The 26,478-nt window shown below is 38.4% G+C and overlaps 2 protein-coding genes across 8 annotated transcripts in view; one reads left to right on the forward strand and one right to left on the reverse strand.

Moving 5' to 3' along the window:
• Positions 1 to 26,478, forward strand: part of ANKRD45 (ankyrin repeat domain 45) — a 101,868-nt gene that overhangs the window by 56,573 nt on the left and 18,817 nt on the right. For all 7 annotated transcript variants that reach the window (XM_063710813.1, XM_055365999.2, XM_019036933.3 and 4 more), the window contains one exon: positions 11,418 to 11,585. In XM_063710813.1, the coding sequence (XP_063566883.1) occupies positions 11,418 to 11,585 (168 nt within the window). The remainder of the gene's footprint in view (positions 1 to 11,417; positions 11,586 to 26,478) is intronic.
• TEX50 (testis expressed 50) lies at positions 21,049 to 23,152 on the reverse strand. The gene is made up of 2 exons (XM_004027919.5): positions 22,620 to 23,152; positions 21,049 to 21,636 (listed from the first exon to the last, which is right to left on the reverse strand). The coding sequence occupies exons 1-2, from the start codon at positions 22,941 to 22,943 to the stop codon at positions 21,427 to 21,429; spliced, it is 534 nt and encodes a 177-aa protein (XP_004027968.1). The 5' UTR covers positions 22,944 to 23,152; the 3' UTR covers positions 21,049 to 21,426.

Genomic DNA, 26,478 nt, shown 5'->3' on the forward strand with positions numbered 1-26,478 from the left:
AAAGCAAGAACACACTTCATTTATTTTTTATTTTCATTTTTATTTTTTGAGACAGGGTCTCACTCTGTCGCCCAGGCTGGAGTGTAATGGCATGATCTCAGCTCACTGCAACCTCCACCTCCCAGGTTCAAGTGATTATCACACCTTAGCTTCCTGAGTAGCTGGGACTACAGGCATGGGTCACCACGCCTGGCTAACTTTTGTATTTTTTGGTAGAGACGGGGTTTCACCATGTTGGCCAGGCTGGTCTCGATCTCCTGACCTCCAGTGATCCACCTGTCTTGGCCTCCCAAAGTGCTGGGATTACAGGTGTGAGCTACACATCCAGTCAAGAACACACTTTAAATCATCTATTGGTCACAGAAGATATAATGAAAATTATGAAATGTTTAAGTGACAACAGCATCACTCTATGTCTGAATCCATGGGATATAACTAAAATTAAAATTCTAGTATAATACATATATTAGAATATAAGAAACATAAAAAATTTAGTAAACAAAGCTTTTGACTGAAGAAATTAGAAAAAGAACAACTGAGTAACCAAAGAAAGTAAAAGAAAAATAATTGAATAAATTAATGACATTGAAAATAAAGAAATAGGCCAGAGGCCAGGTGCAGAGGCTCACACTTATAATCTCAGCACTTTGGGAGGCCGAGGCAAGAGGATTGCTTGAGGTCAGGAGTTCAAGAACAGCCTGGGTGACATGATAAGACCCTGTTTCTGAAAAAAAAAAAAAAAAAGAAGAAAGAAAATAGAAAACAGAATAGATGGAAAGGAAAGGATTGATAATACCAAAATTGGGTTCACTGAAAATGAGTTGAAAAACATTTGATTATAAACACACACACACACACACACACACACACACACACACACACACACACACACACATATTTGTTGTTCTCTTTTTTTTTTTTCTTGAGTCAGAGTCTTGTTCTGTCACCCAGGCTGGAGTGCAGTGGCACAATGTTGGCTCACTACAGCCTCCACCTCCTGGGTTCAAGCAATTCTTCTGCCTCAGCCTCCAGAGTAGCTGGGATTACAGGCATGCACCAACGTGCCTGGCTAATTTTCGTATTTTTTAGTAGAGAGGGGGTTTTGCCACATTGGCCAGGCTGGTCTCAAACTCCTGACCCCAGGTGATCCACCTGCCTTGGCCTTCCAAAGTGCTGGGATTATAGGCGTGAGTCACCACGCCCAGCCGAGCTTTAATAATATTAATCAGAGAGAGACAGCACAAATATTTGGAATTGAAAACATAGAATATTAACACAGAAAAAAACCTAACATGTAAAAAAAATCATTAGAGCCAGGTGTGGTGGCTCACACCTGTAATCCCAGCACTATGGGAGGCCAAGGTAGGAGGATAGCTTGAGCCCAGGAGTTTGAGACAAGCCTCCCTACCTCCTGGGCTCAAGCAATGCTCTTCCTTCGGCCTCCCAAAGTGCTGGGATTACAGGCGTGAGCCACTGCATCTGGCCTGTGATGAAAGCTCTTAGGGAAATAGGAATAGAAGAAACTTTCTTTAAGGCTGTCTATCAAAAACCCGAAGAGAACTTACCCAACATTGGATTTTTCAGAAGCATTCTTTATAATCAGAAATAAGACTAAGATATTTGTTATTATGGCTTCCATTTATCATTATAATAGAGGTTCCAGCAAGAGCAGTAAGAAGGGTAAGAGAAATAACACAGTATTGTGCTAGAGCCAGCTTTTATGAGCTCTGAAGAACTGATTGCTAAATTTTCAGAGTTTTTGTGAATTGGTTGACATCATGTTGATAGCTGTTGAAACTGGCCATGTTGGGCCATACATCACAGTAATTGGCTAATGGTACAAATCAGGGCTTTTTTCTCCAGATAACTAGTTATACATTTACCAGCACACTACTGGATATAAAGATTAGAGTATAAGAAACAAAACTCTGATTATTCATAGGTACATAGACTTAAATTCAAGGGAATCTACTATTAGTGCTAAGAGAGTTTAGGAAGACTATGAACATGAGACCAATATCCCAATCAGCAACTTTGTATATACCATCAACAACAAGAAAATGTGATACAAATAAAGATCTTATTCAAAACAAAATGATAAAGAAACTAGGAATAAGTCTGACAAAAGAATTGTTTAAGACATGGGTCCATTACAAGATGGCCAAATAGGAACAGCTCCAGTCTGCAGCTCCCAGCATGATCGATGCAGAAGATGGGTGATTTCTTCATTTGCAACTGAGGTACCTGGTTCATCTCATTGGGACTGGTTGGACATTGGGTGCAGCCCGTGGAGGGTGAGCCAAAGCAGGGCGGGGCATCGCCTCACCTGGGAAGCACAAGGGGTCAGGGAATTTCCCTTTCCTAGCCAAGGGAAGCCATGACACACTGTACCTGGAAAAACGGGACATTCCTGCCTAAATACTGTGCTTTTACAACAGTCTTAGCAAATGGCACACCAGGAGATTATATCCCGTGCCTGGCTTGGCGGGTCCCATGCGCACGGAACCTTGCTCACTGCTAGCACAGCAGTCTGAGATTGACCTGTGAGGCAGCAGCGTGGCAGGGGGAGGGGCATCTGCCATTGCTGAGGCTTCAGTAGGTAAACAAAGCAGCCAGGGAAGCTCGAACTGGGTGGAGCCCACCACAGCTCAGCAAGGCCTGCTGCCTCTGTTGACTCCACCTCTGGGGTCAGGGCATACCTGTACAAAAGGCAGCAGAAACTTCTGCAGAATTATATGTCCCGTCTGACAGGTCTGAAGAGAGCAGTGGTTCTCCCAGCATGGCGTTTGAGCTCTGAGAACGGACACACTGCCTCCTGACCCCCATGTAGCCTAACTGGGAGACACCTCCCAGTAGGGGCCAACTGACACCTCATACAGGCGGGTGCCCCTCTGGGACAAAGCTTCCAGAGGAAGGATCAGGCAGCAATATTTGCTGTTCTGCAATATTTGCTGTTCTGCAGCCTCTGCTGGTGATACCCAAGCAAACAGGGTCTGGAGTGGACCTCCAGCAAACTCCAACAGACCTGCAGCTGAGGGACCTGACTGTTAGAAGGAAAACTAACAAACAGAAAGGAATAGCATCAACATCAACAAAAAGGACATCCACAGCAAAACCCCATCTGTAGGTCACCAACATCAAACACCAAAGGTAGATAAAACCACAAAGATGGGGAGAAACCAGAGCAGAAAAGCTGAAAATTCTAAAAACAAGAGCACCTCTTCTGCTCCAAAGGATCACAGCTCTTCACCAGCAACAGAACAAAGCTGGATGGAGAATGACTTTGATGAGTTGACAGAAGTAGGCTTCAGAAGGTCAGTAAAAACAAACTTCTCTGAGCTAAAGAAGGATGTTCGAACCCATCGCAAGGAAGCTAAAAACCTTGAAAAAAGATTAGACGAATGGCTAACTAGAATAAACAGTGTAGAGAAGACATTAAATGACCTGATGGAGCTGAAAATCATGGCAGGAGAACTACATGATGCATGCACAAGCTTCAGTAGCCAATTCGATCAAGTGGAAGAAAGGGTATCAGTGATTGAAGATCAAATTAATGAAATAAAGTGAAAGGACAAAATTAGAGAAAAAAGAGTAAAAAGAAATGAACAAAACCTCTAAGAAATATGGGATTATGTGGAGAGACCAAATCTACATTTGATTGGTGTACCCGAAAGTGATAGGGAGAATGGAAACAAGTTGGAAAACACTCTTCAGGATATTATCCAGGAGAACTTCCCCAACCTAGCAAGGCAGGCCAACATTCAAATTTAGGAAATACAGAGACCACCACAAAGATAATCTTCAAGAAGGGCAACCCCAAGACACATAATTGTCAGATTCACCAAGGTTGAAATGAAGGAAAAAATGTTAAGTGCAGCCAGAGAGAAAGGTTGGGTTACCCACAAAGGGAAGCCCATCAGATTGACAGCTGATCTCTCGGCAGAAACTCTATAAGCCAGAAGAGAGTGGGGGCTGATATTCAACATTCTTAAAGAAAAGAATTTTCAACCCAGAATTACATATCCAGCCAAACTAAGCTTCGTAAGTAAAGGAGAAATAAAATCCTTTAAAGACAAGCAAATGCTGAGAGATTTTGTCACCACCAGGCCTGCCTTACAAGAGCTCCTGAAGGAAGCACTAAACGTGGAAAGGAACAACTGGTACCAGCCACTGAAAAAACATGCCATATTATAAAGATCATTGATACTAGGAAGAAACTACATCAACTAACGGGCAAAATAATCAGCTAACATCATAATGTCAGGATCAGAGTCACACATAACAATATTAACCATAAATGTAAATGCCACAATTAAAAGACACAGACTGGCAAATTGGATAAAGAGTCAAGACCCATCAGTATGCTGTACTCAGAAGACCCATCTCATGTGCAGAGACACACATACGCTCAAAATAAAGGGATGGAGGAAGATCTACCAAGCAAATGGAAAGCAAAAAAAAAAAAAAAAAAAAAAGCAAGGGTTGCAATCCTAGTCTCTGATAAAACAGACTTTAAACCAACAAAGAGCAAAAGAGACAAGGCCATTACATAATGGTAAAGGGATCAATTCAACAAGAAGAGCTAACTATCATCAATATATAGACACCCAATACAGGAGCACCCAGATTCATAAAGCAGGTCCTTAGAGACCTACAAAGAGATTTAGACTCCCACACAATAATAATGGGAGACTTTAACACCCCACTGTCAACATTAGACAGATCAACGAGACATAAGGTTAACAAGGATATCCAGGACTTGAACTCAGCTCTGCACCAAGCAGACCTAATAGACATCTGCAGAATGCTGCACCCCAAATCAACAGAATATACATTCTTCTCACCACCATATCACACTTATTCTAAAATTGACCACATAGTTGGAAGTAAAGCACTCCTCAGCAAATGTAAAAGAGCTAAAATCACAGCAAACTATCTCCCAGACCACAGTGCAATCAAATTAGAACTCAGGATTAAGAAAGTCACTCAAAACCACACAACTACATGGAAACTGAACAATCTGCTCCTGAATGACTACTGGATAAATAATGAAATGAAGGCAGAAATAAAGATGTGTTTTGAAACCAATGAGAACAAAGACACAACATACCAGAATCTCTGGGACACATTTAAAGCAATGTGTAGAGGAAAATTTATAGCACTAAATGCCCACAAGAGAAAGCAGGAAAGATCTAAAATTAACACCCTAACATCACAATTAAAAGAACTAGAGAAGCAAGAGCAAACATATTCAAAAGCTAGCAGAAGGCAAGAAATAACTAAGGTCAGAGCAGAACTGAAGGAGATAGAGACACAAAAAACCCTTCAAAAAATCAGTGAATACAGGAGTTGTTTTTTTGCAAAGATCCACAAAATTGATAGACTGCTAACAAGACTAATAAAGAAGAAAAGAGAGAAGAATCAAATAGACACAATAAAAAATGATAAAGGGGATGTCACCACTGATCCCACAGAAATACAACTACCATCAGTCAATACTATAAACACCTCTACACAAATAAACTAGAAAATCTAGAATAAATGGATAAATTCCTGGACACATACATCCTCGCAAGACTAAACCACGGAGAAGTTGAATTGCTGAATAGACCAATAACAGGATCTGAAATTGAGGCAGTAATCAATAGCCTACCAACCAAAAAAAGTCTAGGACCAGATGGATTCACAGCCGAATTCTATCAGAGTTACAAGGAGGAGCTGGTACTATTCCTTCTGAAACTATTCCAATCAATAGAAAAAGAGGGAATCCTCCCTAACTCATTTTATGATGTCAGCGTCATCCTGATACCAAAGCTTGGCAGAGACACAACCAAAAAAGAGAATTTTAGGCCAATATCCCTGATGAACATCGATGTGAAAATCCTCAATATAATACTGGCAAATAGAATCCAGCAGCACATCAAAAGTTTACCCACCATGATCAAGTTGCCTTCATCCCTGGGATGCAAGGCTGGTTCAACATACACAAATCAATAAACATAATCTATCACATAAACAGACCCAATGACAAAAAACCACATGATTATCTCAATAGATACAGAAAAGGCCTTTGACAAAATTCAACAGCCCTTCATGCTGAAAACTCTCAATAAACTAGTTATTGATGGAATGTATCTCAAAATAATAAGAGCTATTTATGACAAACCCACAGCCAATATGATACTGAATGGGCAAAAACTGGAAGCATTCCCTTTGAAAACTGGCACAAGACAGGGATGCCCTCTCTCACCACTCCTATTCAACATAGTGTTGGAAGTTCTGGCCAGGGCAATCAGGCAGGAGAAGGAAATAAAGGGTATTCAATTAGGAAAAGAGGAAGTCAAATTGTCCCTGTTTGCAGATGACATGATTGTGTATTTAGAAAACCCCATCGTTTCAGCCCCAAATCTCCTTAAGCTGATAAGCAACTTCAGCAAAGTCTCAGGATACAAAATCAATGTGCAAAAATCACAAGCATTCCTATACACCAATAACAGACAAACAGAGAGCCAAATCATGAACGAACTCCCATTCACAATTGCTACAAAGAGAATAAAATACGTAGGAATCCAACTTACAAGGGATGTGAAGGACCTCTTCAAGGAGAACTACTAACCACTGCTCAACGAAATAAAGGAGGACACAAACAAATGGAAGAACATTCCATGCTCATGGATAGGAAGAATCAATATCGTGAAAATGGCTGTACTGCTCAAGGTGCTTTATAGATTCAATGCCATCCCCATCAAGCCACCAATGACTCTTCACAGAATTGGAAAAAACTACTTTAAAGTTCATATGGAACCAAAAAAGACCCTGCATTGCCAAGACAATCCTAAGCAAAAAACCAACAAAGCTGAAGGCATCATGCTACCTAACTTCAAACTATTCTACAAGGCTACAGTAAGCAAAACAGCATGGTACTGGTACCAAAACTGAGATATAGACCAATGGAAGAGAACAGAGGCCTCAGAAATAACACCACACATCTACAACCATCTGATCTTTGACAAACCTGACAAAAACGAGAAATGGGGAAAGAATTCCCTATTTAATAAATGGTGCTGGGAAAACTGGCTAGCCATATGTAGAAACCTGAAACTGGATCCCTTCCTTACACCTTATACTAAAATTAATTCAAGATGGATTAAAGACTTAAATGTTAGACCTAAAACCATAAAAACCCTAGAAGAAAACCTAGGCATTACCATTCAGGACATAGGCATGGGCAAGGACTTCATGGCTAAAACACCAAAAGCAATGGCAACAAAAGCCAAAATCGACAAACAGGATCTAATTAAACTAAAGAGCTTCTGCACAGCAAAAGAAATTACCATCAGAGTGAACAGACAACCTACAGGATGGGAGAAAATTTTTGCAATCTGCCCATCTGATAAAAGGCTAATATCCAGAATCTGCAAAGAACTTAAACAAATTTACAAGGAAAAAACAACCCCATCAAAAAGTGGGCAAAGGATATGAACAGACACTTCTCAAAAGAAGACATTTCTGCAGCCAACAGACACATGAAAAAATACTCATCATCATTGGTCATCAGAGAAATGCAAATCAAAACCACAATGAGATACCATTTCACACGAGTTAGAATGGTGATCATTAAAAAGTTAGGAAACAACAGGTGCTGGAGAGGATGTGGAGAAATAGGAATGCTTTTACACTGTTGGTGGGAGTGTAAACTAGTTCAACCATTGTGGAACACAGTTGGCTATTTCCTCAAGGATCTAGAACTAGAAATACCATTTGACCCAGCCATGCCGTTACTGGGTATATACCCAAAAGATTATACATCATGCTACTATAAAGACACACGCACACGTATGTTTATTGCGGCACTATTCACAATAGCAAAGACTTGGAACCAACCCAAGTGCCCATCAATGATAGACTGGATTATGAAAATGTGGCACATATATACCACGGAATACTCTGCAGCCATAAAAAAAGATGAGTTCATACCCTGTGCAGGGACATGGATGAAGCTGGAAACCATCATTCTCAGCGAACTATCATAAGGACAGAAAACCAAACCGTGCATGTTCTCACTCATATGTGGGAATTGAACAATGAGAACGCTTGGACACAGGGTGGGGAACATCACACACCGGGGTCTATTGTAGGGCAGGGGGTTGGTGGAGGGATAGCATTAGGAGAAATACCTAATGTAAATGACGAGTTAATGGGTGCAGCAAACCAACATGGCACATGTATACCTAAGTAACAAACCTGCATGTTGTGCACATGTACCCTAGAACTTAAAGTGTAATAATAATAAAATAAGAATTGTAAGACATTTATGGCAAAAAGTATGAAACTTTATTGATTTATATGAAAGACCACAAGAAATGTATATATGTCTCAATAGTGAGACTAAATATCATAATGCTGTTTCTCTTAATTTCTTCCCAATTAATTTGTCAATCTAGTTAATATCTCAGAAGAATCTTTTTAAAAGCAAACTGAGAAGCTGACCCTAAATTTCAGTGGGGAAAATGAGCTATTTAATATATGACACCAGAGAAAATTTATTATTCATCTGGAAAAAAATAAAATTATATACCTACTTTGTACCATACATAAAAATCAATTACAGATGATTGTAAGACAAGAATGTGTAAAGCAAAATATTTTAAACTTTCTGAAAAATGGAGTATTGCTATATTCTTGAGACATCACAGAATATCTTGAGATATCACAGAATATCTTGAGATATAAAGAACCCAACCACTAAGGGAAAAGATCTCTCTGTCTATCTATCTAAATTTTAAACTCTGCATAAAAGATATCATAAACAAAATGACAAAATAAGCCACAGACAAAGGATATATCTATGTAAAGACAGCCTACTAATCAACAGGCTTAGAATTCAACCCAATAGAAAAGTAGGCAGAGGATAGGAACATGCAATTTATGGAAGAGAAACTCTCATGGCCAGTAAATAAATGAAAATATGTTTAACTTCACTATTAAAAGCAAATGTAAACAATGGGCTACCATGACTCATCAGATTCAGAAAAATTTAAATATTTGACAGGATTAAACATTGGTGAAGATGTAGGAAATGGGAATTCCTTCACTCTGAGGAGGGAGTATAAATTGGTATAATCCCTTTTGAGAACACTTATATCAAGTTGTTCATGGACATACCTGATGATCCTAATTTCCATTTCTAGATATATGTCTTTGGGAAGCTCTCACACATGCTTACAAGAAGACATAAGTATAAGATGATTATTCAAATATTGCTTATAACAGTTAATCATTGGAAATAAACAATAGAAGGGTAGATAAATTGTTTTCATATAATGGAATATTACACAACAATTAAAAGGAATGAATTAGCTCTTTGGGTATTAAAATGGATAACACTTAAAAATATTGAGACAAAAATCAAGTTACAAAAGGATTCTGTAATAGATTGGTTAAGAGCATGGATTTTACAGCCAGACTACCTGAGTTAAAACTCCAGCTTTCCACTAACTTGACTATGTGACTTGGGCAAATTATATAACCTTTCTGTGCTATGGTTTCTTCATCTATAAAAATGAGGATAATAGTAATACCTGAAAACCATACTATATAAAGGAAAAGGAGAGACCCAAATCAATATTTGGCATTGTGTCCCTAACACTATTCAAGGAAGGTAGTATTGTGACTGGTTGACATGAATATTGCCATCTTTTTTGTAGGTATTTTCCAATGTGTGGGAATAGGTGTATAGTCTTTAGGACTTGATGATACACTCTAAAATATTCTATTTCTTCATTCTGATTCTATGTCATCACGAAACCTTATTTAGAGAGGGGATTCCTAAGCTAAGTGTTGCAGGTGCTCCTGGTTTCTTCTCGGTGCTTATAGGAAAATACCAGGGGAAAAATAAATTGAGAAAAGGATAATTTGGGAAATTCCAAGCCTGTCCATATGACAAAGACATGAAAATTAAGATTCACTGTCAGAAAAGCATGCTTCCGAGAAAAAACTGAGTATATGACTCTATAACCTTCTGTTGACATGTTGGATCAAAAAGTTCAGAGTGGCTGGGTGTGGTGGTTCATGCCTGTAATCCTAGCACTTTGGGAGGCCAGGGAAGGACTGCTTAAGCCCAGGAGTTCCAGATGAGCCTGGGCAATATACTGAGAGTCTATCTCTACAAAATATTTAAAAAATTATTGGCTGGGCATGGTGGCTTATGCCTATAATCCCAGCACTTTGGGAGGCTGAGGCAAGTGGATCACGAGGTCAAGAGATCAAGACCATCCTGGCCAACATGATGAAACCCTGTCTCTACTAAAAATACAAAAATTAGCTGGGCGTGGTGGTGCATGCCTGTAGTCCCAGCTACTCCAGAGGCTGAGGCAGAATAGCTTGAACCCGGGACACAGAGGTTGCAGTGAGCCGAGATCGTGCCACTGCACTCCAGCCTGGCAACAGTGAAAGACTCCATCTAAAAAAAAAAAAAATATCTGGGCATGCTGGCATGAGCCTATAGTCCCAGCTACTCAGGAAGCTGAGGTGGGAAGATTGCTTGAGCCTAGGAGTTCGAGGCTGCAGTGAGGTATTCATGCCACTGCACTCTAAACTGGGCAAGAGTGAGACCCTGTCTAGAAAAATAGTTTAGAGTATTTAGACACAAAAGATTACGGGATTGACTGGGGTTGTCCCTTTATCACACCAGGAAGCCTCTAGAAAGCTTAAGAGTATTGTCCCTCTGTGCAATAAAGTGAATTGCAGTAAAAAGAAGTATGTATATCCTTGTGAGCAAGTTCAAACAATGATCTTTAATTTTTAAAAAATCAATCTGAAAAATAAAGATGCCTTCCATATTCTTCTTGTTTACAATTATACCTCATGATAGTCACTTGAGAAAGTCTAAGAAATGACTTTCTAATTTGATAGGCCATAATTTTAGTTTTAATTAAAAGAATTTCCAAACCTAAGGTATACACAGTTGTAGTAATTTGTATGATTGTCCTAACAATAATGCTAATTAGAGTTTGATAAAAATTCTTTAAAATCATAGGTCCAGATGTGTTCAGAATAGATGACTGCTAGGGAGATTGCCATCTTCCTCCCATGATGTTGAAGAGCTCAGGCTTCAGACAGTCTATGCTGGCATCTTGCATCCATCATTTACTGTTTGCCAGGGATGTTTCCTTGGGCAAGTTTCTTAACCCACCTGGACTTTAGTTTCCTTGTCTATAAAATGAGAACTGTAGTAGTTCTGACATCATAGTGGTTTTATAAAACTAAATGAGTTTTCTATATGTAAGACAGTTAGAATAGTGCCTGGCCCATAGTAATTGTTCAATAACTTGATCACCATTATGATCTTCCACTACCTAAATTAGCCTAAAACAATGTAGTCTGTTTGATCTCACCATCTTCATTCCATTTGTTAGGGTACACACTCTTACATTGTGCTGCAGCCTGGGGTCGTTTGGAAACTTTGAAAGCACTGGTAGAACTGGATGTTGATATAGAAGCTTTGAACTTCCGGGAAGAAAGGGCTCGAGATGTTGCTGCTAGATATTCTCAGACTGAATGTGTTGAATTCCTGGACTGGGCAGGTAAGGAAGCTCACAAGGGGTTAGCAAACTGACTGAGTGATGAGTTTTTCTCCTATGAGTTATAGGATATGTCACCTTTTTTCACAGTGTTTTATTTGTGGATACAACCACAGTCACAGTTGGTGATAATACATGAAATCTCCCCCTCTTTCTTTGTTTTGCTATTGGCCATAAACATTGTATTTATTAGGAACTGAACATATTGGAAGCTAGTTGATTTACCAACTTCTGTCTCACCAATAATTTTCTATGAGAAAATAATTTCTATAAGAAGATTATTGTATGTTCAATATGTATGTTCAAGGCCATTTTTTGAGAGACTCGGGCAAAGTGGATCATTTCTTAAATGTTTAAAAAATAGCATATTTGAGTAATACATTTGATTCCTCAAATATAAAAGGTTGTAACAATAATTTTAGAAAGGTTTATTTAGGCTAAATTAATTTATAGTGCTAATAGTCAGAATAGTAGCTACCCTTATGGCATGGGGGAACTTCTGGGATGTAATGTTCTTTTTCTTAACCTGGTTGCTGGTACATGGGTATGTTTCTTTGAAAATTCATTGAGCCGTACGCATGGTTTTTGTACTTTTCTGTTTGTAAGTTATACTTCAATACAAAGTTCAAAAAATAGTACTATTTTGACTTTTGCTAATATTTTGCATATATACTTCCACAACCCTGTGAAATATAGCTTAAAGAGATTTCAGGAAGATGTACCTTTGTAACTAAGCTAGTATTTATGACGTTTACAGCATTTATTTTGCATGGTTATCTGCATTCCTGTTTTTAGCAAGCATTTATTGAATTCCCATTGTGAGCATAGTATTGCTGTAGATATAATTGGTTGTTCCTACCCTCTGGATATTTGTTAGGTGGGAGATTATAAGTTAGGGACACATTCAACAATTATATAAAAATATCAGAAAGACTGTGATTAAAGGTTAAAATTGGCAGAGCAAGTATTCTGTGCTATAGGGTGGTGGAAGAATAGGAAGTCAGCGCATGTTGGGCTTGAGCTGGGCCTTGAAGAATGGATGGGATTTGAACATGCAATAGAGAGGGAAAGGGCATGAGCAAAATCTTAGAGCTGTGAGTGAAAGTGGCATGTTGGAGGATGGTGACAAGATTGCCTTATTGAGTAGTAGGTCATAGTTTCCACAGGTAGGCTATAACATAGGTAGAATAATAAAAGAGTTAAGTACATGTATTCTTGAGATTGAGTTTAAATACTGGTGTCCCTACTTGAAACCTATGTGACCTTGGACAAGGTGCTTAAATTCTCTATACCTCAGTTTCCTTCTCTGAAAAAGGGGCAAATAATATAGTTCCCACCTTTTGCGGATTGCTGTGAAAATTAAATGAGATGATATAAAGCAGTTACCACAATACCTGGCATGTGGTCAGCACTTGAAAAATGCTGCTGCTTTTATTACACCATACCCTTAAATGCCAGGCTAAGGTGTTTTTATTGTATTCTGGGAGCCACTGAAAATTTTTATGTAGAAGAGGAAGAGGATGAAAGTGAACTTGAGGAAGATCCAGCTGGTAGTGGTAAGATGCATGTTCATGAATAAAATGAGAAAGGGACTAGAATAATTGATAGAAATAAGGAAATTGAAGGAAACACATTTGGGAAGAAAGAGATGAGTTGTGCTTTGTAGATTATTTTTATAATTAACTGTCCACTTGAACTAAATATTTTCTATAAGCAATCTTATGTCAATATCTTCTATTTTTATGATTAGATCTGTAAGTAAAAGGAAAACACAAATAGCAAATAATTCAATTGATTCCCCCCATGATTAGTAATTTTAGGTGAAATTCACATTCCATAATTTTTTTTTTTTTTTTGAGATGGAGTTTCGCTCTTGTTGCCCCAGCTGGAGTACAATGACGTGATCTTGACTCACTGCAACCTATGCCTCCCGGGTTCAGGTGATTCTCCTGCCTCAGCCTCCCAAGTAGCTGGTATTACAGGCATGTGCCACTATGCCTGGCTAATTTTTGTATTTTAAGTAGAGACGGGGTTTCACCATGTTGGTCAGGCTGGTCTCGAACTCCTGACCTCGTGATCTGCCCTCCTCAACCTCCCGAAGTGCTGGGATTACAGGCATGAGCCACCATGCCCAGCCCACATTCCATAATTTAAAATCCATTTTTGAAAAATGACCCATAGTACTTAAAAATCACAATTCAAGGACAAATTTTGCTGTAACTTTTCTGAAAAATTTTTTGGGGCTTATGGATGTGAGGTATTATTGGCTTCCTTCTTCATAATATCCATCTGTTTAATTTGGGTCCTTAGGTTCTTGGAGCAATTATACCGAATATGTCTTAGTGGTGAAAAGAAATGAAAACTATAAAAAGCAAACTAGTATTGTGTTTCCAGATCAATGATTAAATTAATATTGGAGTTTCATAGTAATGTAGCTGTGGAATGTCAGAAACATAAATAACTCAACATAAAATTTAACATTTATTTAATTCAGCCTTACTATTTGTTTAATTCAGTCTTATTCAGAATGGAGTTTCATAGTAATGTAGCTGTGGAATGTCAGAAACATAAATAACATAAAATTTAACATTTATTTAATTCAGTCTTATCAAGAATGTATGTCACTTCTGTTTCTTCTAGTGATTAGAGTAGGAGTTACCTGGGGAGACTTAAAGGATTCAGAAATCCCTACCCCAAATAGTCTTCTGCATTCTACTGAAAATTCCATTATTAGAGATAAATTTCTTTGGGTTTTAGAGGTTTGGGGATTTTTAAAGTCTTCAACAGTTCACCATTAGAATAAATGTATATTAATATTCTCTTAGAGGGAATTAGCTAACATTTCAGAACTCTGAAAGTATGAAACAAACATTTATAGAAATGTGAAGGTGGGGTTGTGCTAAGGAGGAATGGAGGTAAAGGGAGTCTGGAAAGTGGAACAAAATAAACCTTTTGTAATCCATAATAGCCCAAGCCAGGTACTATTCTTTTCCGTTACTTATAAAACTGTAAAGTTTATTACTGTTTCAAGTATTATTTTTGAAAAGTTTTTTCCTCTCTTATAATGATGGCAGATATGTTATAGATATATTTTTTCTGGGATTTTTCAAGATACTTTAAGTCAAATCTTCCATCCCAGTCTCAGGCCTATCTCCTAGCTGTTCTTTGAAAAATATGGTAACCATAGTTTAAAAAATTGAATTGTCTTGTCAACAAAAGTCTGAAATTAAAAAAACATTAATCTATAATCATTTATTATGCTGAAAATGAAAACATTTATACTTAAAAATTAATATATTCTTTAATATTTCCATGCTATTTTAGCAATCTGAAGTAGGAAATTAAAAGTCTTCCTGTGGTTATAAAATTTTCTCAGGAAGCCTGGGTGCAGTGGCTTATACCTGTAATCCCGGGACTTTGGGAGACCAAGGCAGGTGGATCATGAGGTCAGAAGTTCAAGACAGCCTGGCCAAGATGGTGAAACCCCATCTCCACTAAAAATACAAAAATTAGCTGGGCACAGTGGCAGGAGCCTGTAATCCTAACTACTCGGGAGGCTGAGGCAGGAGAATCGCTTGAACCAGGGTGGCAGAGGTTGCAGTGAGCCAAGATGGAGCCACTGCACTCCAGCCTGGGTGACAGAGTGAGACTCTGTCTCAAAAAAAAAAAAAAAAAAAAAAAAAATTCTCAGGCAAATAAGACAAATCACAGATATTATTTATCAGAGATGTATTGAAACACTAAATTAAGCTTCTATTCTATATATAATCTAACACATTAAAAATAACAAAACACTTAAACATGTAGCAGTGATAGTATATGTTGGGAACAGGTGGTTGGTGTCACAAAAATCAACACTGAGACAAAGGATCTCTCAGCAAGGCTAGTTTACTTTCTGCAGAAAGGGTGCTGCTTGCTAGCAGTCTTGCCACAAGAGCGCACACGAAGAAAAGAGACAGGGTCATTTATAACCTGATGCATCCACCCTGCTGCTGTGTCCGGTTTCCATTGGCTGGAATAGGACCTCACATTCTGTGCTCGACCTGACTGGCTAGCAACTTAGAACTTTCCAAAAGAGGCAAAGGCAGAGGAGAACAAAGAAAGAGAGGAATTAACCTGTGGAATGCTGAGAGAGGCAAAAACACTTCCAAATAAGGAAAGAGAAACAGGCTATGACCTCATGCTTGCTTGGACCTCTTCAGGCATGCCCAGGCAAATATCTAGGCTAAAATGTGGAGCTAAGAACAGAGTATATTGATTTCTTTATTACAGCTAGCAGAATTTAAGAATATTAGCACAGGTCTTTGAGTAAATTTTTCTTCTAAGAGAGGTTACTATCTATTCTGAATTAGACTTGGAGGAATGTCCCTTTGAAGAGGAACCTCTATTTCATTTTCTACAATTCCCCCCTCTTTTATTTTATAATTCCTCTTTAAACTTGTTTAACATGTCTTGACTCAGTTGCTCTGTTTGTCCTTTTAAGAGAAGTAATCTTTCTGAATAGGGTGAAGAAAAGTTAGGAATTAACTTTGTAAGAGTGGCAGAGACAAGTTTTTGTATAAAACTTTAAAGGCAGGTAATAATACAACAGCCTATGAGAATAAGTACACCAATAACAAGAGCTAACGAGGTGAGAATTGAAGTGAAAATCCCTTTCCATCCACTGAACCAATGTTCTGTCTTTTAGAAAAAGGATCATCTAATCCAGAATTTTTGGCAAGTTCATTGGATAGGGCTGTTAATCCTTGTAGCACTCTTGTTATAGTTCCATCAGGGGTAGTAGTATTAGGAATAAAGGTACAACATTGAGTTTCAATCATTATGCAAACACCTCCTTTTTCTGCTAATATCATATCTAAGGCTATTCTATTTTTTCCAGGCCATCTGGCTGGTAGGTCTTAGTTGCTCAGCTATCCCTTCGATGGAGTCCCTAGTATAATTTGTGAATCATTGCTGATTGTAATATAGTTTATCCAGTCTACATTTTTCTTTATAGATATATAGTTAACCACCAGAACAATGTAGATTCAAATCCTGTAGCTATTTGATTCCATGCTTTAAACTTATCTGGCACTCCTCACGGGACCCCAATAGCATCTATGTAAACCTGAGGATCAAAGGACTCATATGGAGTTTCCCTTGGCCTGCAGTGTCTTGTTTTTACTTTCGCAGACTGACGAAATGCCAGGGTGAAGGGGATAGTCAATTGGATTAGAGCACAAGTACCACTCCAATTATAAGGCAGAATGTCCAGTAAAGGTCCTCCACAGTACCGTCATACAGCTCGGGGACTGATGAACAAGCTTCTGGAAAGGCCTGAGCTCTTTGCATCTTTTTATGCTTCCAAGGAACACTAAATTCTCCCCTTGCCATGAGAGGCATGAAGTAAACTTGGCATTTAGAGGTGGAAGCTGGATTGCCCTCCGGGCCTGACCCTCAGTGTGTTGAACTTCAGGAAACAGCAGAGAGAGCTTGGCATGATGGATTATCCCAAGCAGTGGGATTCTGGAAGAGAGCCACCATACAGTCCATGCTTGGTCAACAAGGAGCCCATCCGAGTGGAAAGGGGACAGTCTGGGCCTCTGGCCTACCGTGTGCACAAGCGTAACAATCGCTTTTATTTAAAGTGTGAATGGAATATTTAATCGATTTCAGCCAGGCATTTGCATCTTGATATCCTATCTCAGTGGCTAAGGTCTGTCTTAAGATATTTCACTTTCACAATAGACACCCTAGTTTTATCATTAGGTGTAGGAGCAACTGGTGTGGGATTTAAAACTGAGGCTACCGAAGAAGGGGAAGATTGGGGAATAATGCATATCTCAAAAATGCCTAGGGGGGTCTTTCCCATTTACATCAATCCCCATACCATAGAAGTGAACAAGGGCAAGTTTAGAATCAGTTAAGGTGGAGGTGGTGAGAGAGAGAAGGACAGGGTTACACTGATAAGGCTGACAGTTAGAAGGGGTAATCCCTTTAGTGAAATAGATGAGGGATTTTAGATTTGCACAGACCTCTTCCGTGGAAGTCTAACCTTGCTCCTGAGTAGTTCAAAGGACATAGTTCCAGCTACTGCAAGGTTGCCAGGCTGTAGGAGCAGACAATTGGTGTCTCAGCTGCAGGCGATCACAACTATGAGAGCTAGGAATAACTGTGTCAGTTAGAGGGCTGGGGCATAAATATTTGTGTGAAAAGGCTAGCTGTCATTGATCCTTCACATCTCCACAAGGTGTGACAGAGCAAGCATTAAAGGCAATGGTCCGAGGTGAGTCAGACTTAGTTACATTAATAACAAAGGAACTAGTAACAGAATAAGGAAAGGAAAGGAAGCAATATAGAAGGTATATAAAAATTAAGCTTTCTTTAACTTCAACTTGGTAGGACTCAATCCTGGTACAGCAACCCATGATTCTGACGAGGAAGCTGCTTTCTTGACTAGAGTATGGTGGGTCCATCCTTTCTCAGCTGTGCGGACGGCAGTCTCGGTGGTTAACAGCACCAGATAGGGAACTTCCCAGGTGGGCTCGAGTTTCCCTTCCTTCCACCCTTTGATGAGAAGGTGGTCCCCAGGTTGGTGCTGGTGTGCTGGAAATTCTAGTGGTGGCCTGTGCTAAGAGACCTTTGACCTTAAGAGAAGAAAAGGTAGAGGAGAGACCAAGTATATAATTGCTCAGGAACTGATCCTTAGTTTTAAACATAGGAACATCAGCTGAGGAATGTAAATAAGGCAATCCATATAACATTTCCTATGGAGACAGGCCTATATCCTTTCAGGGAGCTGTCCTGATCCTCAATAAGGCAATGGGAAGACATTTGGTCCACAGTAAATGAGTTTCTAGAACTAATTTGGTTAAATGGTTCTTTAAAGTCTGATTCATCCTTTCTACCCTCCCTGATGAAGGTGGATGCTAAGGGGTATGATACTCCCATCTAATGTTTAAAACCTGGGATAGCTTCTTAATGACATGGGCTGTGAGATGGGTTCCATTGTCTGGGTCAATATTCTCTATTAGCCCAAATTTGGGCACTATATTCTCAATTAATGCTTTAACTACATTATTAGCTGTTGCATTTGAAAAGGAGGTAGCTTCAATCTAGTGAGTGAGCTGATCTACTATTACCAACAAATACTTGAGGCAAACGATTGGAGTCATTTCAGTGCAGTTCATTTGAACACTTTGGAATGGCCTTAGTCCTGGATCCCTCCCCCTTGGAGGTGATTTCTTTATGATTTGTTTGTTGGTTTTCTTAACATTCTAGACAACTATTTGTAACTTGCTTGGCTAGGGTATAAATTCCTATACACCCATGAAGGCTGAGAACCATGGTTAAGAACTCCCTTATGAGAGGTTTGGATAACATCTCCCTTTGATCTGGTAGTATCCATTTTCCTTCCGTGTTCTCTTTAGCTTCTATTTTTATTAACTTTTCCTTTTTTAGTGGAAGAGAAGATGGGGACTGCAGTAGGGGAAGGAAGGCAAGGAGTTGAGTGAAAGGCATTTTAGAAGAAACAGCAGCTTGTTTGGTTATCTGATCTGCAAGGTCATTTGGTTATTTCCCTGACTTGTGAAAGAAAAGTCCTTTATGCCCTGGGACATGTACAATAGCTATCTCTTCTGGCAACTGGAGATTGTCTAGGACACGAAAAATTAGTTCTTTGTGGACTAGATCTTGGCCTTTACTGTAAATAAGACCTTGCTCAGCCCAAATTTTTCTAACTGTATGTGCCACTCCAAAGGCATACTTAGAATCAGTATAAACAGTTCCTTCTTTGTTCTGCAAATGTTTCAAAGCTTGGTTGAGTGCAAACAGGACACAGGTTTGGGCAGAGTAATTATTGGGCAGTCTTCCTGACTCTACTTCTTCAAGAGTTTCTCCATCAATTACTGAATACCTATTATGTTTTTCTCCTTTGACTATTTTGGGGGAACCATCTATAAACCAGTGCCGTCCTGTTTTAAAAGGGGCCTCTCCTAGATCTGGCCTGACTTTTGTTTGGTAGTCAATCAAATCTAGACACGAGTGTTTTTTAAATTTGGGTCTCCTGCCAAGAAACCCGCTGGGTTGAGTGAATTATCAGTAGTCAAGGGTAAATCATCTTTTTCTAGCAAAATAGCCTTATATTTCAAGATTCTGGAGTCAGTAAGCCACCTTCCTACTTTTTGATTTAAAATAGCTCTAACTTGGTGGGGCGTGCTTACAGTTAATTTCCCCCCAAAGGTTAATTTTCTACTTTCTTCAACTAATACTGCTGTAGCCACAGGTCTTTATCTTCCCTGTCTTACTCGAAACATTTCCTATCTTGAAGTTTTGGGGTGGTGCCTGGGATAGGCCCTTTCCCTGGAGCTTTCAACCCCCCTTGCTCCTTGCTGGAGGTTTCTAGCACTCCTGGATATGGCAGCGGCGGGGGGCTGGGGGTGGCTCAACCTCTCCTACTAGAGGCTTCTTGCCCTTCCTTCCTTTGGAGGCTTGCCAAGGGCCTTTTCCCATGTTGGATCCTAGATAGGCCCAATCCCTTGTGCTAGGGATGTCTCGCCTGTTCTTTTCCCAGGAAGGCTCAATCCCCCAGATTCTTCAGACTGGGGATGTCTTGGCTGTCCCATCCTTAAAGGCTTGTGAAAGGCTCAGTCTCTCACACCAGAGATGTCTCGCCGATTCTCTTTCCCTGGGAGGTTAACCTTCCTCCTTTTCCCTTTCGGTGGTTCCTTACACCCTTCCTGTTTGTGTTCATGCACTCTGTCCAGCAACAGACTGGTAGTCATTCACACACACACACACACACACACTCAGCCTCCAAAAGCTGACCACCAAGGAAATACTTTGCCACCCTCTTGCAGCTTTTCCTACCTTGGCCCATGCATGGAGTCACCTGGTCACTGCGGTCCCGCAAGCCTCTCTCTTTCCCCGCGTTGCTGAGAATCCAACTATATTCCTTGCTCTGGGTAGGTCCTGGCTCTCCTCCAGGGGCTGCTGCAATGGGCGGTGGGGCACCTCCCCATGAGAGAGGACCAAAGACTGTCCCAGAGGGGAATGTTAATCCCCTACGGGCCACCAAATTGTTGGGAACGGGTGCTTAGTGTCACAAAAATCAACACTGAGACAAAGGATCTCTCAGCAAGGCTAGTTTACTTTCTGCAGAAAGGGTGCTGCTTGCTAGCAGTCTTGCCACACACCAACAAAAGAGACAGGGTAATTTATAACCTGATGCAGCCACCCTACTGCTGTGTCCGGTTTCCATTGGCTGGAATGGGACCTCACACTCTGTACTCGACCTGATTGGCTAGCAACTTAGAACTTCCCAAAAGAGGCAAAGGCAGAGGAGAACAAAGAAAGAGAGGAATTAACCTGTGGAATGCTGAGAGAGGCAAAAACACTTCCAAATAAGGAAAGAGAAACAGGCTATGACCTCATGCTTGCTTGGACCTATTCAGGCATGCCAGGGCAAATACCTAGGCTAAAATGTGGGAGCTAAGAACAGAGTATATTGATTTCTTTATTACAGCTAGCAGAATTTAAGAATATTAGCACAGGTCTTTGAGTAAATTTTTCTTCTAAGAGAGGTTACTATCTATTCTGAATTAGACTTGGAGGAATGTCCCTTTGAAGAGCAACCTCTATTTCATTTTCTACAGTATACAATTTCTTCTCTAGTACTTTAGTAAGTCCGGGTTCTTTTTTAATTGAATGGGAAGTAACATTTCAACCCAGGCTTCTTTGGAAAATTTTAGTAAAGATTGTGGCAAAAAGTTTATAAAGGTTTCCAAAGAACCATTTTTATCCTTAGATGATAGATTTCTTTTGTGATCTCTATATTTGACTAAGCTACATTTGCATATGCATATATTTAGTATCTTCTGGCTCCTTCTTCTTTACTCTTCTTCTTTAATTTGCAGTGCTTAATTTTCTTAGAGGAAGGATGGTGAGACCTGTGCTCCCAGATCTTGTATATCACTGATGCTGTGGTTGCCACTCTGTGGAGTGTTTGGTCAATGTTGTTGATCAATGGGCTTTCTGGATCATTACCAGGTTTTTCTAAGGAGGCTTGCTTTTTCAGCTAAAAGGAGAAAAACAATACAGATTTTATCTACATAAAACAGTAGAGTTCAATACTATAGTATAGTTAATAATATAGTTCAAATTAAATTTATGTTCTAAATGTGTAAACAAACTTTATTAAAACAGCACACATCAATTATTTATACTAAATGAAGGTTACTATAGAAGAAAGGTATAAGTGCAGAGGAAATGTTATCTATATGCCACATGTATGATCCTTATCACCATCAGCAAACAATTAGTGTGTCCTATGTTTAGGGTACTCTCTTGGGAGAAATTATTTGATTAGCAAAATGTATTCCTTTATGAAAGAACCTCAAGGTATAACACCATAAAGTAATAGTCATTTTAAAAACAAGAAAACATTTATAAATATCTAATTCTTCTGAAGGTTAATGAGGTTTTGTTTGTTTTTTGATCAAAGAGCTTTTAAGGTTGCCTCTCAAACTATGGTGTCATCTATTGGCAAAGTGGGAAATTATATAATAGTTTAAAAGCTCCATTTCTCAGAAAGTTGTTCTAATATTAGCAATTAGTTTATAGCCCATATAAAAGCCCACAAAAACACCTTTTGTACTTAGATTTCTTAGATACATCTGAAAGGGTTCTAAGAGATCTCTTGTTACAGATCCTTTTGTGGATGAGGCAACTGAGAAAGAGCAAATGACTTACCTAAGGACCCAGACAGATAACTTGATTTTCCATACATTCTCCTCATGGTCGCACACTACTTTTTTTGGTGTGTTTTGTAACTTGAAGTAGAGGGGACTAGATGATTCTAAGGACCTTCTAATTCAATACACATTTGTTGAACACCTAGTATGAGCAAGATACTGTGCTAGATGCTGGGAATGAATGGGAAGTTGGGGGAAGGTTACAATGAGGAATAAAACACGGTACCCTCTCTCAAAGAAACTAGTAATATTATGTTCTAAACCCTTAGAGATTTTGTAACTATTACTACTTGTATCACGAATTCACCTTTTTTTGGTGTTTCTTCCATTTGATCCACAGGTAATGCACAGACAAAACAAATAAGATGAAAAAGACAGCTTGTAATAGATTATAAATGAGATATAAACAACCCTGAAATATATCCATGTTAGCAAAGTCGCAGCATAGTTTATCCAGAAGATAAGGCAGGCAGTGAGATGGAGAACCCTTAACTTTCCAATAATGTACTTCTTCTGGAAGAATCTCCCATCCAACCTTTGTCCAGACAGTTCCATCACAAATGCAGAAACTCTCCCCGAAGAAGCAGATAAACAACAGAGAAAAAATCAGCGGTAGTCTTTGATTAGACATCCTTCTTTGTCAATTGAAAAAAAAGTAGCTAAAATTTAGCTATTTTAAAATAGCTAAATTAGCTAAATAATAAAATAAAATAACTAAATTCCCTACGAAGGGAAGCAGAAAATACCATGAGCTATTAGTTAAAATGGTGCTTCAATAAAAGCACTTCATATAACCTTGCCAGTCAGCAAAACATGCCCAGCAAAGGATACACTGATGATCATTGTAACATTATCAATCATAGTGACTCAGGGATAAGTTCAGTGACATCATAAATAACCACATTGGAACTAAAAGGTGTCACCTGACCAATCACATTGAGTTTCTTAAAGATAGTTTTTTGTTGTTGTGTTGTTGTTTTGCCAGAATGGTTTGAGCTTCTTCAATTTTCTTAAACATGAACACTTTACTAATATTTTGCTAGCTAATAAATTCAACTATAGTCATATTAATAGAATCTTATGGAAACAATTTACTCATGTCACCTCTAACGTTTCTTCTGAAGCACTGCAGTTTTACATTTACTTAAAAAATAGTATACCACTTCACATAACCCAGCATCTGCTTTTATTTTTTTGTTTGGGAATGTCCTTCCCTTCAAATAGTTCAACAAATATTGAGTGCCTATCCCTTATAATATATTCCTGTGGTGGTGATGTGGCACTATCAGGTAGTGGGTGAGGGGTGAGGAAGGTGGCATGGTATATGATAAAAAGATGGGACATAGACCTTGCCTTTAAGGAGTGTACAATCTAGAGGTAAAAGCAAAACCTAATGTAATAATTAAAATGATTCTGATTTTATTATAAAAAATAAATAGTTCTCATTTTACTAAATCTAAAAAATTTTAGATTTTAGTAAATGAGAACTAAATAAAATTATAATCACATAACTGTTGAGAGGGCAATGAGTCCCACTTGGGGGAATTAGGAAATTTTGCAAAAAGATACGTGAGTAGGCTTTGAAGAATGAGTAGAATTTTTGTAGGTGGCTGTGTAGAGAGGGTATCTAAGATTGGGGAAACATAATAAGCAAAGACATTTTGTGTAAGCATTCATATAACAAATATTTGTTGAGTGCTGACTGTGTGCTAAACATTGTTCTAGGAGCTGAGAATACATACACAACGTAGCCCAAAACAGAATCATTACCTTCATGGAGTTTACTTTCTAGTAGGGAGATACAGAAAATAATTGTATCTATCTAAATCTATATGTCTGTATCTGTGGAGTGCTATGGTGATATGATATGTCATTGTAGTTTTGATTTGCATTTCTCTGGATGATCAATGATGTTGATCACCTTTTCATATACTGGTTTGCCATTTTGTATGTCTTTTGAGAAACGTCCATTCACATCTTTTGCCCATTTAAAAAAATAGGATTATTAGATTTTTTTCCTATTGAGTTGTTAGAGCTGCTTATATATTCTGGTTATTAATCCCTTGTCATATGGGTAGTTTTATTCCATTCTGTGGGTTGCCTCTTCACTTCGTTGATTGTTTCCTTTGCTGTGCAGAAGCTTTTTAATGTAATAATCCCATTTGTCGATTTTTTCTTTGGTTGCCTCTGCTTGTAGGGTATTAACTGAAAAAATCTTTGCCCAGACCAATATCCTGGAGAGTTTCCCAAATGTTTTCTTACAGTAGTTTCATAGTTTGAGGTCTTATTTAAGTCTTTAATTCAGTTTGATTTAATTTTTGTATATGGTGAGAGATGGGGTCGAGTTTCATTCTTCTGCTTATGGATATCCAGTTTTCCCAGCACCATTTATTGAAGAGACTGTCCTTTCCCCAATGTATGTTCTTGGCACCTTTGTCAAAAGTGAGTTTACTGTAGATTTATAGATTTATTTCTGGGTTCTCCATTCTGTTCCATTGGTCTATGTGTCTATTTTTAGGCCAGTCCCATGCTGTTTTGGTTACTACAGCTCTGTAGTATAATTTGAAGTCAAGTAATGTGATTCCTTCAGTTTTTATGTTTTTGTTTTGCTCAGGATGTCTTTGGCTATTCTGGGGCTTTTGTGGTTCCATAAAAATTTTAGTATTGTTTTTTCTATTTCTGTGAAGCATGTCATTGGTATTTTGATACCAATGCATTGAATCTGTACATTGCTTTGGGTAGTATGAGCATTTTAACAATATTGATTCTTCCAATCTATGAACATGGAATGTCTTTCCATTTTTTATGTCCTCTTCAGTTTCTTGCATCAGTCTTTTATAGTTTTCATTATAGAGATTTTTCACTTTTTGGGTTAAGTTTATCCCAAAGTATTTTATTTTCTTTGTACGTATTGTAAATGGGGTTACTTTCTTGATTTTTTTTTTCCGATTGTTCACTGTTGGCCTGTAGAAATACTACTGATTTTTGCATGTTGATTTTGTATCCTGTAATTTTACTGAATTTGTTTATCAGTTCTAATAATTTTTTGGTGGAGTCTTTACACTTTTCCAAATATAAAATTATATCAGCCGGAATCAAGGATAATTTTACTTCCTCCTTTCCAATTTGGATGCCCTTTATTTTCTTCTCTGATTGCTCTAGGTAAGACTTCCAACACTACATTGAATAACAGTGGTGAAAGTGGGCATTCTTGTCTTATTCCAGATCTTAAAGGAAAGGCTTTTAGTTTTTCCTGTTCTATATGACCCAGCTGTGGGTCTGTCATATGTGGCTTTGATTGTGTTGATGTATGTTCCTACTATACCCAATTTTTTGAGGATTTTTACATGAAGGAATATTAAATTTTAGCCTCAATTAAAATGATCATATGGTTTGTGTCCTTCATTCTGTTGATATGATGTATCACATTAATTGATTTGCATTTGTTGAAACATCCTTGCATCCTTGGGATAAATGTCACTTGGTCATGATGATAGTCATGATGCATGGTCTTTTAAATGTGTGGTTGAATTCAGTTTGATAGCATTTTGTTGAGGATTTTTGCATCAGTGTTCATCAGGGAGATTGGCTTGTAGTTTTGGGGTTTGTTTGTTTTTTTTTTTTTTTGATGTGTCTTTGTCCGGTTTTCATATCAGGGTAATAATGGCTCTGTAAAACGTATTTGCAAGTATTTCCTCCTTCTCTATTTTTCAGAATAGTTTGAGTAGGAATGGTACTAGTTCTTTAAGTGTTTGGTAAAACTCGGCATGAAGCTATTGGGTCCTGGGCTTTTCTTTGCTTGGAGACTTTTTATTACAGCTTTGATCTCATTACTTGTTATTGGTTTATTCAGGTTTTGGATTTCTTCATGGTTTAAACTTGCAGGTTGTATGTGTCTAGAACTTTATCCATTTATCTTAAGTTTTCCAATTTATTGGCATATATTTGCTCATAGTAGCCTCTAATGATCTTTTGAATTTCTGTGGAATTGGTTGTAATGTCTTCTTTTTCATTTTTTTCTGATTTTTAAAATTTGGGCCTTTCTTTTTTTCTTAGTCTGGCTAATGGTTTGCCAATTTTGTTTATCTTTTCAAAAAACCAACTTTTCATTTCATTGATCTTTTGAATTTTTTTAAAATTTCAATTTCATTAATTTTTGTTCTGAT

This window comes from Gorilla gorilla, chromosome 1 (genome assembly GCF_029281585.2).
Source record: "Gorilla gorilla gorilla isolate KB3781 chromosome 1, NHGRI_mGorGor1-v2.1_pri, whole genome shotgun sequence".
Lineage (NCBI taxonomy): Eukaryota > Metazoa > Chordata > Mammalia > Primates > Hominidae > Gorilla > Gorilla gorilla.

What these genes read in the sequence shown, in the direction of transcription:
- TEX50 (XM_004027919.5), bottom strand. Translation starts at nt 22,943, where the DNA reads ATGTCTAATCAAAGACTACCGCTGATTTTTTCTCTGTTGTTTATCTGC. An exon ending in GGAAGAAACACCAAAAAAAG is followed by an intron (nt 21,637 to 22,619) that starts GTGAATTCGTGA and finishes TTCTCCTTTTAG; the next exon opens with CTGAAAAAGCAAGCCTCCTT.